Below are 17,935 nucleotides of genomic sequence, written 5' to 3'. Positions count from 1 at the left end.
TTGGGCTTTTGATCAATGGCAGATACGCTGGACAGCACAGTTCAATAATGTAACAGGAAGATGGAAAGTCTTAAACTGAGGAGGAAAGTTAGCAAGCTTGCTAGTCAGGAGAACTGTCATGACTGACAGGATAACTTAAATGTCACTGACTGGCTGTGCAAGTGTTCACCTTGTAATATAGAGGCGTATGTGTATCCAGTCCAAAACATTTGGACCAGTGTGTCCAAATCCTCCCACTTTTTAGAGTAATCCAGCTGTCACAATGTGGAGCTCTCACTAAATATGGCTTAGCCTCCAGTCTGTTTGGTATATGTAATCGAGGTTACTCTTAAAACATGACTGAGCCCTCACTGCTGAAAATGTACTGGACCTTGACAACAAAACTTAGTACTAAGACCTTAATCTTTATAAGAAAAGTCATGGCCATAAAAACGCTTCTCATAGTCATTTGTTCATGGACTAGATTAAATTTCTTATACACTTGAAACATATTTTAGCCTACACCCAGTACAAAGATCAGTACACACACACACACACACACACACACACACACACTCCCACATCGGTGGTGGTAGAGATGGTGTTAGCCTGCCATCAGAAGTAACTCTCTAGGCCCAAGGACATTTTGGCTTGTGGAGGGGCCAACCCTCAATCACCAAGCGGTGGCTGTGGCTCCGTAGGTAGGTAGGTAGAGTGGGATGTCCATGAAGGGTTTGCGGTTTGAGTGCCAATAGGTAGAAAAGCGCTATATAAAAGCAAGACCATTTACCATTTTTACCAACCCTGCAGTTAGTCGTCAGCACTTTATACCACCCAAGCCATGGCTTCCTCATTAATAATGAGCAGACAATGTTAATTAATACTAGTAGCAAGCTGCAAACAACCTGATGCTAAACACACAATGGCTCTGCCTTGGCATAGTGCATGAAAGACTACATGTCACCGTCTGTCATTTTTTATCGCATGTGTGATGCAGGGACCAATAAAAGGAATCAAGATCTGACATTGTCTAGTATGAACCTTGCTTTAAAGTTACCGAAAATGGAATCGTGGTTGCAAAATCCATTGACTGGAAAATTGACACTCCCACTTGTATGTGAATGTGGCAAAAAATAAATAAATGGAATCAGAAGAAAGTGTAGCTTTAAAATGTCACGCAGAAGCGTTAAGCTACACAGTTATTGCTTGTTGGTCCAAGATGTTTGGGGCACACGGAATCCACCAGATAATGCATAAGTTTCTAGTTTATTGTAGTCTTCAACTTCAAAATATGTCCCCCCCCCTATTTTGATGGCAATGTGAGAGTTCATGTGAAGCCTCAGCCTGTTTTGTTCTCCCCGAGTCTCCTCCCAATTAATTTTGTTACAGTATGTTTATTCTTTTTGTAAAATATATATATATATATATATACAGGAAGGAAACAAATGAAAAAAATCCCTATGCATTCATTATAATTGATCTATGAGTAGTATCATTCTTGGTGTACGAAAACAGAGAGATTTGCTTCCTAATGCACTACACACACACATACACACACACACACACTTTTTTTGAAATTGTACTGCTTCCAGGTACAGATTAGTATTCTCCAAAGCCGGCTGCATAGGAATGAGGCTGTCTAAGCAGGCAATTAGATCTGCTTCATGCAGTTTCGAGTCGCTGTAGTTGGTGTTTCCAGTCAACTATTTTCATCTTTGTCATGAAATATGCACAGACAGAGCTATTGTGCCCTCAGTGGACAACTTTTGTGCATGCGCATGGCAGAGGCAGGTGAGGTAATGACTCTTTCCTTTTTTTTTTTTTTTTTCTGAAGATGCCTGGGTGCCTCTCTTCAATCCATATGTCAGCAGATTTAATGAACTCCAGGGTTACTTCTAAAGCAACTAAAACTACCAAGGTTGGCAAATGAGCGAAAGCAGGGGGGCTAGGCCTGCGGGCTCACCATCAGTATTTAATGATTGTTATTGCTGAGGGGGAATATAATTTGTCCCTAATTAGTTGTGGACAGTACAACTGACCTACATATATACTATAATATATATATATATATATAATATATATTATATATATATATATATAATATATATATATATATATATATATTATATATATATATAGTATATATATATATATATATATATATATATATATATATATATATATATATTATATAATATATATATATATATAATATATATATATATATTATATATATATATATATATATTATATATATATATATATATATATATATATATATATATATATATATATATATATATATATATATATATATAAAATGCATATTTAATGTTAATGTTAACCTTGACTATTTTGTTTGGATTTCCCAAATCATGTCGGTGGGATCAAAAGTTGAAACAAACGGCGTAATCGTCAGATTCTCAAGTTTCAAAGCGTAAATGAATGTATCACAACAATACCGCCGTGATTCACACAACTTTTTTTGAAAATTTGTAGAAAATACACAGTGAACAACAAATAATTCTATGCTTCAAAATTTCTTTTGAATTTTACTTCTCACAGCATGGTCTGCAGGTGTAAAATTTCTGCTCCGAGACACCAATGACCTCTATACGCACCATTTATTGCATTCTGATTATGTTATACTGCTCAGGAGACATTGTTGAGTTACATCTGGCTTTAGCCATTGTTGACCTGAGCCCACAGAGGTGCAGGTTTGTATAGCCGTGAAAAAATTATCGTTGTCTATTTTTTTTCCAATGTAAAAATGTGAGAGAAACAAAAATGGCCTTGAATTCTAAACTTCAAATGAGGTCTCAGAATTTATAGATTATCTGAATGTAGTGCTACCACCAATGTTTTTTTCTAATGATTTATACATTTTAAGTTTTTTTCACACTGCATGAAGACATAATTGAGTTACATTATCCTATAGCCATGGATCTATAGAGGTGCAGGACTTCACTTTGCAGAGAATGATACTGAATGAGACCACCATGAGTAAAAATGTGACAGAAGCAAAAAAAAAAAAAAAATGCTGCTTGGTATTCTGAGGGTTAACAATAGGAATGTTCCATCGACCCATTTATTTTCACTCTGGATTAGTTTTTGTATTATTGAATTCAAATCATAAGCCTGTCATGCAACAACCAGAATATTATTACTCTGACTGTTTTCGTCTTGGTCTGAATAATTAAACATAAAAGTGATTTGGATAATTAGAGCAAATAAAGTCTGGTCACGCTGTATGAGCAATCATCTGGAGGTAATGCTTTCCCCAGTTGGAAAAAAGTGTCTTGTCACATATTGTGTTGATAATCTTTTCACATTTTGTCAATTTAATTAAAACAAAGAGAGAAGGAAGCTGCCAAAAATTTCATTCTCGTTTTCTGTGACACCAAAACTACAAGAAAATGTATGATTTTTAAATCTCCTGTTATGTAACCTTAATACTGGCATTTGTATTTCTTTACCAAACAACATTCACCCAATAGCATTGTGTCATGGAAAGATAGAAAAATAATCATCCCAGAGCTGAAAACAATCATTTTCCCAAATAAATTATTGATTTTTGTGTTCTTCTCAACTGTGTAGTCGGAATTTAGCTCATTTGGTTAAACAATCCTGTGAGCACTTTCTGTTTATTGCCTAGGGCAGTGTTTATTTGCTCTATTTTACATTAATGCTCAGCAGTGCCACAATAGTTGAAATGAACCACCACTGTTAACCTGGGTGCTGGTGCCTGCCATGCCATTCACCCTACACTACACCGCAGCTACAAATGACACGTGTTTTAATGTTAACACTGACTCCTTGTCTATTTATTGTAGCAGCACAAGCGAAGTTGCAATGTTCTGTGGTTAAACAGAAAGTGAGTGTTGGCTGCAGGCTAGGCACTGTCTCATGGTCAGAACTGAAAAAGTCACTCGGGTGAGTGGTGAAATGTCTTTAAGAAATTCTACAAGGCCGGTTGTCTTTATTCAAACCTCTTGGAGCCTCATGATGGAGTAGTACCTCCAAAGACTTGCTCAGAGATACACAATGCACTTTGGATTTTGCACAAGTGAAACTAAATGTTGTTACTGTTGACATGGCCTTAACAAATGCTCATTTCTGCAATTTAGCCATACTAATTTATCAGTAATTTATCAGTTTGATGCATGGACACATGGACGTTATTTTTCCTAATGAAACCTTATTGGTTATTTATGCTTGTATATTTAGAAGTCAGCTACATAGGAGCTAACTTCACGAGTTTAATTTTTTTTTCATAGCTGGGATTTTTTTGTTTGTTTGTTTGTTTTATGTGAAATATTGATATTTAATTGTCTATATTCACTTTTTGGTAATTGAATAAACTAACAAACACAATACTGAGGAAGCAGTTTAAATCTGTTCTTCCTAGACTAGAAGCGGTTCTTGAGTTCGTTGGGGCCCTAGGTAAACCTTTCCACCTTTCCCTCTGACCAACATTTATCATCCTGATCTTTTATATAAACTGAATGGTGAAAATATTTTGAAACTCTAATAATTTAATTTTGGACCAACAAGCTTAATAATTTAGTTATTTTACTCACGGATATCACGACTGGCACTTTAAACGGGCTTGTGATCTGCTGGTGCTTTCGCAGCACCGTCATCATGGTCGTGATGATTTGGATATCTAGGGTTCTCACAAGGAAGGAGCATTGCATTTAAAGTACACTGTATAAATTAAACATGGAATAGTGAACTTTTAGGTCATAGGGGGGCACTTTATTGTCTCTTGAATGCAGTCAGAAAAGTTTTATGGTATATGGACCTTACAATAGTATGATAATAAAGTCTATTTTATGTATTTAATGTTTATAGGGTTTAATTATTGAATGCTCTACTTCAAGCAAAGCTGTCACTTTTATTTATTTACATTTAATTTAACAGGAACAATGAAATGTTCCAGTACAAAGGATTAAACCTGTGCTGCAGCCTAGACTACGGCAAGTTAGGTATTACTTTTTACAGCACAACAGCAAATATACATCTTCCTCTTGCTGTAGACACACTAGACTTGGTCACAGTAAACAGAGCTGCTCATGCTGCTGAAATAATGTAATGCATGTTAAGACTAGACTCAGATCATTCTGTTAGCTGTGTAGTGTTATCCATCATTATCTGCCTAACTAACCACTCTTTTGCTTTCTTTTGACCTCTTATTCCTTCTTTTTTCACTTCCAAAGCAATAAATTATTTTCATTTTGAACTTGGCGCCTTTGTTCTGCTTAACTACTTCCAAGAGCCTGCCTTGCTTGTCAGTGAAGCCTGTAACATTAGCACCACTCTGATGATTCTTCTTATGATTTTAGGAGTCACTTTGAGGATTAATCAGCATCCCATCTGCATTTGCAGCCATTTTCATTTCACTTTCTCTTGATGAAAGTGTTCTTCATCAGCCTCATTGTGAGAGAAGTTTCTGTAAGCACACTAATTTAAGGCAAAAATTAGCTGGATCATTTTGTCTATTGTTAAAATATCTGAAAAAACAAACAAAACAAAAACAACACCCAAAAGCAATCAGCAGTACTTCTCTGCGAGTTGACTTGCCTTTTTCTTTCTTGACTTGCCCAAAGTGTATTTATTTTATTTATTTAATAATGATGGGAGCAATTCTAATCCTATTTCAAATTATTCTTTCCATAAAAGCTTTTCTTGAGATCGGTGCTCGTGTTGTTGGAGTGTCTGCTACATCCTTATCCTCTTGATTTGTTTGTTTATATAGTATATACACACCCTCTTCCAGTGTGGATTGTCATTCTGGTGCCATTACCCTCTTTCGTCCCAGGTCTAGCACAGAGTTATGAAGCACAGGGCATAATAACTTTTGTGTTTTTCTAAGAGGTGCTTGTGTCGGCTGTGCATGCTGGTTTTCAGGTGAATATCCTGAAGAGAACATTTAGCGTGCCTGTCTTCATGGTAGCACTGAGCATGGCGCCTCTGTTTAGCGAACACTGACAAATACCTGCTGAGTGAGGCCGAGTCTTAATTTCTCAAGAGAGACTTTAAATCTTCTCTGTGAGTCAGACAGGGACACACCGTTACATTTCAAGTACCATCCTGGTGAGAAATGTTGAAGGAAACCATGGAGAGTGATAAAATAAAACTACTTGTAAGCACCACGCTGAACCTGTGAGCCCTGTGATGCCATGGACCTGTTTTTAGAAAGCATTTAAAAGAACACTCCCCCATAGACTGTAGTGTTTATGAGCTTTGATTTAGTAAAGCTTCACGTTTGATATGCTAATATCACCCTTTTTGTTTCATTTTGACATTTGTCTTTTCAGTAAATCCCAGTCTCATATCTGTGATAGGCCGGCATGTAGCACAAAAGCTGTGAGGTACATTTTCTCTTCCCTGTCTCTTCATCACAGAGAGATGCTGTTGTTGCACTTTGAACTACTTCCAGGTTATTTTAGTGTGGATTCATTACAGTGTAGCCAATACTGGTTTAATGTGGTCTTCTCCTTGAAACTCAAAGTTTCCCGTGACAGCTGTGCTCTATTCACCTGTTTAAAGAGCCTTTTCTTGTAGTTGTTGAAAATGGAAGATATCTGAAATATCGTAACTAATTAAATTTCAATTAAATTGACTTTATATAGCATCAATAACAATACAAATTGTCTCAAGATGCTTTACAAACTCCCTTTTAACAGGAAGAAACCTTGAGCAGAACCCAGCTCATATGGAGGGAGACACAGCGGTTAGTGAACAGAAACTATAACAGATTAGAGGACAGGAGCTTGCTGCCAGAGAAGAAAAAGTAGAGGACATATCCATAGCCTAGGCCTATAGCAGCATAACTAAGGGATGGTTAAGTCCAGCCCTAATCATAAGCTTTGTCAAAAAGGAAAGTCTTAAACCTGACCTTAAACATAGAGACTGTGTCTGCCTCCCGAACCCAAACTGGGAGCTGGTTCCATAGCAGAGGAGCCTGATAGCTGAAGGCTCTACCTCCCATTCTACTTTTAGAAACTCTAGGAACCACAAGCAGACATGGTCATGTGAGAAGCAAAGGATGAATTCTTGTCAAATATAACACCAAGGGTTTTGACAATACTACTGGGGGTCAAGGTAATGCCATCCAAAGAAACCAGGTGATCAGATAATGAATCTCACCAGCGTCTACTTGAGTTGACCTCAGCTCATATTTGCTCAGACAAGTAGCACTAAAGCTATTATGAGTGGAATGTTCTGTAATGAAAGGGTTTTTTAGTTTTTACAAAAAAAAAAAAAAAAAAAATCAGTCTTGACAACCCTACAGACCTATGTATCATGTATGGCTACCAGTACTTGCCACTTTTCCTCTTTATCTGGTTTTCTTGCTTAATCTGTGATTTGAATATACGGTAACACTTTCTATGAAGGTTGTATTTATAATGCCCTATGAATGCACTCATAATGTTTTATAAGGTGTCTATAAAACATTATAATGCTCATTATTACCATCAATACATATTCACAAGTCGTTATAACCAACTTCATGATGCATTATGACAACTGGTTACGAATGATTATAATTTTAATCTGAATAGTGCATTATAAATATGTCAATATCTGCCTAGTCACTTGTTAATGTTATGATGCATCATAACTACTTTGCTTTGCTAAATGTGTATAGTGATGCATAATGACTTTTGACTTCGCCTACAGTGCTTTATGTCTGTAGTTATAAGTATATGTAATAAAGTTATAATAATGAATACATCTCCCTACAGCACACTATTATAAACAGCCATGCAATATCATAAGTGCTATTTGTCAGCGCTAAGTAAAGTGACAAGAATATGACACTATTATTGACAGATATAAGTTACTATGAGTAATTAAAAGGTGCAATGAACTAAGTCCTGAGTCTGGCATCTTTACCCCATATGCACAATGTTAATATCATAGGTGTTATTTGTCAGCTTTAGGTAAATTAGAGCAAATGAAATGCCTGGACAGTAAAGACAAAAGAAATGCATTTAGTTCACTTTATTTTCATTTAAACCAACACACATAATCAGAATGATTATCAATGTTCTGAGCACATTACACAAACACATGAAACAGGCCACAAAAGTGGCACGGCGTGGTCCTACAGATGTGGCTCTTAAAAGTGCCTTTGGGTCTGTGAGGTGATTCAGGGTCAGAGGTCAGGAGATGGTTTGACAGCAACTACAAGAAGAACAGAGGCAAATCTTTAGTGCTCTAGCTGGGTTTGTTTTTTATGCAGAAAGGTTTGATTGAAAACAAATAAACAGATCAGTTTTTTTTTTGTTTAAAGCAGCGTAATGAGACATTATGTTACCGCATATCGTGCAGGCAGCGAAGATTACCCGTAGGTGACTTAAGCTAGCTACACGAAAGTTACCAGACACGGCTAGTTTTAATTCACAAATTAGATCGTTTTCATATTCTTGCGTTTAATGATTGAAACCATTCGAAATCATTGCTTTAATATGTAAACGATGTGCTTCATGTAAGCAAAGTAAGGCATTAGCTCAAAAAACACTAGCAGGACAGAGAGACAACATACCTGTCCTGGAGAGGACTCAGAGGAGAAAGGAAAGAAAAGCCGCTTTACGACTAGTACATACAGTCAATGCTTTACGACAGTGGGAGGAGCTGGGGACGGAGGTGGGTGGGTGGGGTCAGAGGTCAGGGGTCATGGACTAAGGAATGACATTTCTACAATAATAATAATATTAATAAAAACGATATCAAAATAATATCTGACGGCATTCAATAAACGCGAACATTTCTAGCGACCCTTTATAAAGAAGCGGTGTCACGGTGGATGTGAAACTGTCACGAAAATTAATCTATTGTTTGGTGCCTGCCGATTTTTCTCAAATTTTCATGCCGCTCGAAACGAATTTCAAACTGATGTATTTCAATTGGAAGTTATTTCGTGAGGACGACTGTCAATGGGACACTGCGCAATGAAGAGGTTTGATTTTATTTCATTTAGACTAGATTTGTAATGGTCTTATTTCGGTTTTTAATGTAACGTCAATTTTGCTGCAGGATTCGGCACTTTGAGATTCGAAAAAAAAATAATGGTTATTTGTTATATCGGTCTCTTATACAGGATCGCTAGAAATGTCCGCCTTTATTGAATGCCGTCAGATATTATTTTGATATCGTTTTTATTTATATTATTATTATTGTAGAAGTGTCATTCCTTAGTCCATGACCCCTGACCTCTGACCCCACCCACCCACCTCCGTCCCCAGCTCCTCCCACTGTCGTAAAGCATTGACTGTATGTACTAGTCGTAAAGCGGCTTTTCTTTCCTTTCTCCGCTGAGTCCTCTCCAGGTCAGGTATGTTGTCTCTCTGTCCTGCTAGTGTTTTGTGAGCTAATGTCTTATTTTGCTTACATGAAACACATCGTTTACATATTAAAGCAATGATTTCGAAAGGTTTCAATCATTAAACGCAAGAATATGAAAACGATCTTATTTGTGAATTAAAACTAGCCGTGTCTGGTAACTTTCGTCTAGCTAGCTTAAGTCACCTACGGGTAATCTGCGCTGCCTGCACGATATGCGGTAACATAATGTCTCATTAGGCTGCTTTAAACAAAAAACGTGATCTGCTTATGTGTTTTCATTCAAACCTTTCTGCATAAAAACAAACCCAGCTAGAGCACTAAAGATTTGCCTCTGTTCTTCTTGTAGTTGCTGTCAAACCATCTCCTGACCTATGACCCTGAATCACCTCACAGACCCAAAGGCACTTTTAAGAGCCACATCTCTAGGACCACGCCGTGCCACATTTGTGGCCTGTTTCATGTGTTTGTGTAATGTGCTCAGAGCGTTGATAATCATTCTGATTATGTGTGTTGGTTTAAATGAAAATAAAGTGAACTAAATGCATTTGTTTTGTCTTTACTGTCCAGGCATTTCATTTGCACTAATTTACCTAAAGCTGACAAATAACACCTATGATATTAACATTGTGCATATGGGGTAAAGATGCCAGACTCAGGACTTAGTTCATTGCACCTTTTAATTACTCATAGTAACTTATATCTGTTAATAATAGTGTCATATTCTTGTCACTTTACTTAGCGCTGACAAATAGCACTTATGATATTGCATGGCTGTTTATAACAGTGTGCTGTAGGGAGATGTATAGAATTATTATAACTTTATTACATATACTTATAACTACAGATATAAAGCACTATAGGCAAAGTCAAAAGTCATTATGCATCACTATACACATTTAGCAAAGCAAAGTAGTTATGATGCATTATAAAACTAACAAGTGACTAGGCAGATATTGACATATTTATAATGCACTATTCAGATTAAAATTATAATCATTCATAACCAATGTCATATTGCATCATGAAGTTGGTTATAACGACTTGTGAATATGTATAGATGGTAATAATGACCATTATAATGCTTTATAGAACCTTATAAAACATTATGAGTGTATTCATAGGGCATTATAAATACAACCTTCATAGAAAGTGTTACCAAATATACTGATTTTCAGTTGGACAAAAAGTTTAAACCACGGTTATTACCATGTGTCATGAGAACTTATTTTTCTCCTTTCAGTATTTTTTTTAATTATCAATTCAACAAATGAATCAGTTACTAATATGACCATTAATTTGAACCTCCATTAAGTCAAACTTAATGTCTATAGATTAAATGTCAATCACAGACCTGAAACGGTGATCAGAACCAAACCCTGACTTGATGACTACATCCTTTGTTTTCACGCAAACTTTTTGGATTTAATGTAGTTAGAAAAGCTCTTACTTGGAATACACAGAAGTGTTTTATAGATGGTGTTTCTTAGTTCCTGCCATCGATCCTGTCTGAATGTAACAGTTCCTCAATATGGGGTGATTTTTAATATCCATGTTTGTTGCTCTGACATTTTTGCCTCAGTGTTCTTCGGCTCTGTAATTCCTTCAACTTGGTCTGCTGTCTGTACTCTCACAGGATCCAATCAGTCTAAGAGACATGGTCGCACATGGCCTGTGTTTCTAATCAGGACCGCCTTCTTTGATGTCGTCGCCTCATATCTGAGCAGAGTAGCCTGCACTGAAGTCTCATTTAAATGTGGCCAGGATCGATGACCTTCCTTTTGACAGAACTTTGAAGGCACGACTTGCCCACATGACTTTCTCTGTCCCACAGTCTATTCAAGTAAGGTTTGAGGATATGGACCAAATCCTGTTCACCACTTATTTTTAGATCAGTCTTGGTAAACCCAGGTAGTATAGTACTTGCTTGAGCTTGCTCTTATGTATAAGTGATTTTTGATGGTCAGGGCAAATTGCTAGAGGTGACCTTGGAACCTTTTGGTGTACCTAATTAATGAGAACACAAGAAGGAGTGTATGATTTGCAGGTTTACTTGCTGTGTCCTTGCAGGCTTTATATGCTTGTTGAAGTGGATGACTGTTTAATACAATAAATACTGCATACTCCAGTGTTGTCATGTGGGATGCAACAAACACAGTGCTTAATATTTCCTTTTCTGGCTGAGAAGAACTAATATTCTGACCATACATTATACATATTATAATGTTATGCTTGCTTTGCTGCAAAGAGAAACCATCTCTGAAAGACCTCAGTTCTTGTTCGTAAATGGGTGCTATAGATAAATTGCAGTGAATTATGAATCATATCCATATATTGTCAATCTTATGGAAAGACACGATTCTACACACACATAGATGTATTATTTGTTTTATTTTGTGCTGTGTCTGAATGAAGGCTACCGTCTTTGCTGATTCCCCCGGACTTTTCCACTGGCATTGTCTGCTTTGAATCAGACTTGGTTCAGATATTCATGTTTTCCGCAGAGGAAATTCAAATGACTTTGTCGTCTCTCTAATGCTTTGATATCTACTTGATGCATAGCCCTGCCATATATAGTTCCGCGTTGAATTTGACGCAAGGAGACCTCAGACCAGATGTATATAATGAGGCCGTGTTGTGCTCTCTTCATTATGTGAAGGGTGCAAGGTCACATGGGTACTTATTTAACACACATCCGGTCATGTCCGGATAACTTTGCATTTTTCATTTCTAAATATGAGACTGTTTCAGTTGCAGTGTTTACTTTGATCTGTTCTCTATAATAGCTGCAGAGAGCAAATAGTGGAATTAAGTGGATATGGCTTTGGGTCATTCAACTTCCTCATGGTTGTTTCTGATTTCATTTCTCAATACAATTTTGCCATTTATTTCATTTGTTGGATTGGTTGGTTGAGACAATAGAGATAAATTATTTCATCTAAAATTGTCCTTTAGTGCTAGCATCGCTGCTATTTATGGATTAGTGGTTATAGCAGCAGAAAAAAACAAAACAAGATAGCAATTGTTAATATTCAGGCTGACATAAAAAAAGCCATTTCAGAGGAATTCATTTTTTAAATGATAATGTTAAATTTTGGTCTCTAGCAGGCTCCTTTGTTTTTTATTTCTTCACAGTCACTAGAAAGCATTTTCTGCTGCCTAGAACCACCTTCTTCCCTCTTTTAGTGAAGGAGGACCTTATTCATTCCATCTTCACTGCACAGTTTTAATAGCACAATGAATAACGTTCCAGAGGACTTTATTCCCTGCCAGCAAATATGTCTAGGGGGAAAGTGTGCAGTGAATATTGCTTTATTATTAAATCAGTCGTGTGAAATGCTGCTGAAACAATAGCGTCAAATAAAAAAAAAAAAGGCTTCCCACTTGTGAAGTTAAGCAATGCCAACATCTGTGCTGTCAGATAGTCACGGCTGCCAATAATATTTACGCTACACATTCATATCTTCACCACATATTGTTCCAAAACCAACAATGCAAAAAGCTGATGAAGCTGCTGTCATGAAAAAGTCCTTCTCAGTTTGTCACATTGACTCCACTGCCAACTGTGTTCTCATTTCCCCATTGTTTCTAAGGGATCGTCTCCAGTTTAATCAAACGCTGCCTCTTGGTTGGGGATTTTTAAAGCTCTTGTCATAGAGCAACGTTAGCATGAATTTTATTTCGATTCACATATATCCCGCCGAGGCAGCAAATCTTGGCTGGTTTGATGGATTTTCCCCCTCACTTTGTGATTCGCAATCCGCTAATACTTGTAAGACAAGCTTCAATGCATGTCCTCTATATTTAGCCAATCCCTCGGCTAGTACGCTCGGCTCAATTACACTATAGTCACGTTCCATTGTAAGAGCACTTTCTTTTTCATAGAGTTTGTACATGTTCACATCAATCCTTATCCTCACTCAGTAGCATTAAGTGACAAACAGTTCCATTCATTACAGATTTTTATTACTGAATGGGATTGCTGTCTTTCACAAAGCCATGCGTTCTCGCATTTGTTTTGCAATGTGCACTTTTTTCTTCTTCCACTTATTCCTGTGGAAAACAAAACTTGGGATACAGCCCATCCCTTCTTGTCGTAATTTTGCCAAAGCATTTCATTGGATGTAAAATTAGTACACGGCCGTTAATGCAGGATGAGTCATCACCTGTTTTAAATCCTTTTGATTAACTTTAAAACTTCTTAACACCATGATAATAAATTAAGATCAATAGTGCATGAGATATATATAAACATGCCATATTTTATTTTATGGGGATTCTAAGAGAAAGATTTTTTTTTTTTTTTTTTTAAAAAAGGGATAACAACAATACCATCAGTGAACAACAAAAAACCAGTAGCAGAAGAAAATAGGAGTCATGTTGGTATCATGTAGCAGAAGACCACATCCAAATATACGTTGTGTTGATCGGTGTTTCATGTTTTCCATCTCATGCTGTCATTTTCATCCATGTTTTTATAAGAATTAGGGAATAATACTTAGACTAAGATCTAAGTACTATTCATCTGGACGCCACCAGTAAAAGGAAAAAAATAGGTGTAAGACAAAATAAGCAAAAACATACATACAAGATCTGAATATGTACAAATACAACAAAAATACATAAATATACACTATATAAATAGGAATGATGAGGTGCAAAAAATATGGACATAAACAGGATACATAGAATCCTCTAAATACTCCAAACAACCAAACATCAAGTCAGTTAATGCCACCTGTTTTCAACACAGAGCTGTCAAGTTGTAACTTGAAATGCTGTCATTGCTCAACAAACTAACATCGTGTTAAAAGTAAGATTCCTGCAGGGAAATCTAAAAATCAAATAAAAAAGACTAATATTACTTGCTCTGTCCTTTCCAACATGAAGACGATCATATTTTTCTATTGTATGACATTACACATTTCATATTTCAGGCTATCGACCAGAGAAAACACACAATGTAAAGGTCCCATCTTGGTCTAAGTGTTAGTGATGGGCAGCTCCCACTGTCTTCTGACATTTTCTAGGTTGAACTACGAATCGGTAACTTCACATCACGACAACACAAATCAAGAGAGTAAGAAAAAGACAAAGTACGAACAAAACTGTCTTAAAACCAAGGAGCAGATTATACAAACACTTAATAACTCTAAATACTTAAGATTTCAGGAGGTGAAAAACTTGTGCATGTATGTGTGCTTTGTGTGCCTGTGTCCAATTTTTGATACAAACACAAGAAGAAGCAACAAGAAATACAATTTAGCCAGCTGAGCTGTCCTAAGTAAGAAAACGTGTTTTTCTATTTATGATTTTTTTTTTCCCCACAAAGTGCTGTGCTTGTAACAGGTGGCATAGTAGTTTATGATAAAACACTAAAATATAAGAAATATGCATATTATTTAGTGAAAAAAAAAAAAAAAAAAAAAAAAATGGTGGGAAAATCTAAAACTTCAAGGAAAATAATAATACCCACTAACTCACAGGCCACAGAGCTAACACAAAATGAAAGAAAAAACTCAAGTACACATAAACTAAAGTCTGTTTTTGATTGTTTCCATTGCAAGCCCCACATTGCCAAGCCTGGATCTTCAATGTCAAATCAAAATTAATGTATACACGGAAAAACAGTGAACATTTACTTCACTGATTTCAGGAATTCTGCAAAAAAAAAAAAAAAAAAAAAAAAAAAAAAGTGTAGCTCATTTCATTCATTGTACATGCTGGTGTGACCGGGTCCTTAGCCACTTACTTCACTCTTTCATTTAAATATAGAAGAGGTGATGAGGTCAGTCTTAAAATCCCTGGTTTATTTCACAGAAGAAAAAGTATCTGCAGTCTATATCACAGTTCAGATCATCGCCCTGTAGAGTTCAGTACACAATGACCATTTCCCTGGGTCTCTCAGGAAGGTTGCTCTAACTAGCACGTCCAACTTAACTGAAGCTGTAAACGGTGTTTATTGTCTTGTAATCAGTGATTTTTTTCAGAGGACAAATTAATTTTGACTGGTATTAGGGAAGGCATGGGTTACTCCACACCTGTGGTATTAACAATAGTTCAGTTTCATTATATGGCAGTGAAACTAGCACATGTGAGTGAAGAATAACCATTCATATTATTATAAATTACAATATTATTAGAATAACTTTTTAGGCTAAATCTATTGAGTAAAGGGTTCATTCTGCAAGTGTGGTTCTCTTGTATTGCATTCCTCGGGAGGCCTTGCAGTGAAAAACCAAGCATGCACAAGGATTTTTTTTTTAAGCAGTGATATATTATACGTTGCATTTCAGATTCCATCTGCACTACCTTACATGCAGATTACTGACTGAAGAAAACTCTCAGTGCTCTGATCTTTGCATATAACAAACCCATCGCGGGGTTCATGATCAGCTGTGGCTGCCAACTCACTACAGGACAAAGTGCCCATCACGGGTGCAGAACCCTTTTTTTTTTTTTCTCTCTTCACTGGAGGTGTATTTTGTTTTGTGTGAATCCAACAGCGGGTTCAACTTTCTTGAACCCAGACGGGGATTCTGGGACGGAGGCAGACAGCGAGCCTCAGCTGGCCTTTTACACCGACCCAAACCGCAGCCGCCGCCGGAGTCGAGGTATGAGAAATGGTAACGCCAACAGCGCGTGGGGCTCAGGGGGTAAGGAGGACTCTTAACACCTACAGACAGTTTTCCCCGCCGACTGATGGTATTGCTATCACCACGACGCATGACCAGTTACTGTTCCAATGCATACTGCAGATTGATGGTTCTAGTGTTGTGTGTGCCTATGACCCCTGGAGGAAACACATGCGATCTGTTCGTATACCGTGTACGTGAGCGTGTGTACAGTGGTTGTGAGCATGTGAAGCTGATCTCAGTGCATCTGCATATGCGATCTTGTTGAGTGAAATCAAACAAGACGGCGAGATCAGAGGTTTTCAGTGCGGGGATGTTACGAAATTAGCCTCTCCCGACGACACGAACAACACCATTATTTTTGAAATAATATTACACGAAAATATTATTTCTGAGGAGGATTCTGCGCACATGCTGTCAACGTGAAGTGGTGCGGCACGTTTTATCTGTCAGCATGCCATGTCCTCGCAGATTTGATGTACAGTAATGGGGTGTGGAAGGAAATAATGAAATAATTAAATAAAAATAAATAAAAACACAGATGCCCTCAAAATAATAGCTGCTGTCAGGAGGCGTTACAAGCCTTTACGACGCCTCCAAGCCAATTATTCCCCCGTCATGTGCACAGGTGCCACAAACACAGCGATGCCTCCAGAAGTGCAGCCAACACCTTTAATTAGAGCGAGGTTCAAGAATAGAATGAAGTGGCTGCAACGCTGCCCTAACTGTGTTGTTTAGATCCACGGGAACGGAACCCATGGGCGTTTCTTCACATTGAAGGAACAATGAGCGAAGGATAAAAAGACTGAAATGTTTTATATCACAGTCAATTGTCTTCTGAAGATAAACCCTGTAATAAAATAAACAAACAAACTGAAATCTAAACTTTGAAACAGAAGTCACAGAGGCAGAATTATGCCCCGCGTCCAGTGTGTCTAGGTGTGTCACTTGATTAAATAAACCGGCCTCATACATAATAGGATGGGTCGTCTTTCTGCTCTGGCTTTTGTTTAACGGACTGCCTTGGGCGGCTTTTGAATGAGAAAGTTCTGCCAGAGTAATTTAAAAAGTGACAATGTAATCTAGAGTTATTCTGCAAGTGAAAAAATAGCCACTTTAAACAAAGCGCGAAGGTTATATTCAAGGTCACACCGTGCGATTTATTCATTTATTTATTTATTTATTTATTGTGTGTATTGTGTGTGTGTGTGTGTGTGTGCATGTATGCATGCCCCTGTGGGTATGAGGTCCCGTTTCACACTATTCCGCGTTGCACTCTGGAGCAAAAGAGATAAGGAAGGCGTTCAGACTCTGGCAGAGAGGGAGAGGCAGGAGGAAGAGGGAAGGTTGCAAAACAACCTCTGAACTGTTTTTATTCCGGCGTTTTCTCCCCCCCTCACACATCCCAGCGTGGATGTTAATACCCTTCAAAGGTAAAACCTTATTCCTGTGCCACCGAGCCATACCTCGTCTGAACCTCCCGGAGGCTCGAGGTTTTTGATCCAAAGGTCCTTTTCATGGGCGCTAAGCCCTTTATTTTCCTCTTTTTTTTTTTTTTTGGCTTGTTTGCAAAATGTCTCCATGTGCAGGTTGTGGGATGTGATGTGTGTTTGTCTGCTCTTCATGGCATGAGGGGTTTACAGGGGAATAAAGCATGGTCACTGCTTCATATGTCTCTACCACTTGTTGTTCCCTCCTCCCCCCCGTTCCCTCCCCGCTTGTTTGTCCCCCGCAGCAGGTTCCCCGCGGAGCCCCATCAATAAGACCACCCTGACTCTGATCAGTGTCATCAGCTGCGTGATCGGCCTGGTTTACTCCTCGCACCTCTCCTGCAGCCTCTCGGTCCGCGTGATTTTACACGTGCCGGAGCACCTCATCGCCGACGGTAAGGATTAACACCAGCCTCAGGTTGTGAATGCAGCCTTTTCCAAGCAACCCTCTGGACACTTAAAGCCCCACGGGGCTGAGCT

The 17,935-nt window shown here is 37.7% G+C and overlaps 1 protein-coding gene across 5 annotated transcripts in view; it reads left to right on the top strand.

Annotated features, from left to right (window-relative positions):
- Window positions 1-17,935, top strand: part of astn1 (astrotactin 1) — a 401,467-nt gene that overhangs the window by 94,404 nt on the left and 289,128 nt on the right. The window contains exons 6-7 of one of the 5 annotated variants that reach the window (XM_047589218.1): window positions 15,837-15,944; window positions 17,701-17,850. In XM_047589218.1, the coding sequence (XP_047445174.1) occupies window positions 15,837-15,944; window positions 17,701-17,850 (258 nt within the window). Of the gene's footprint in view, window positions 1-15,836; window positions 15,987-17,700; window positions 17,851-17,935 lie in introns of all 5 variants that reach the window. The other 4 variants (XM_047589217.1, XM_047589216.1, XM_047589220.1 and 1 more) reach the window with 4 other exon arrangements.

The sequence above is a fragment of the Mugil cephalus genome, chromosome 7 (assembly GCF_022458985.1).
Source record: "Mugil cephalus isolate CIBA_MC_2020 chromosome 7, CIBA_Mcephalus_1.1, whole genome shotgun sequence".
Classification (NCBI taxonomy): domain Eukaryota; kingdom Metazoa; phylum Chordata; class Actinopteri; order Mugiliformes; family Mugilidae; genus Mugil; species Mugil cephalus.
The sequence above is the reverse complement of the archived record's forward strand: the minus strand, read 5'-3'. Positions and strand labels throughout refer to the sequence as shown.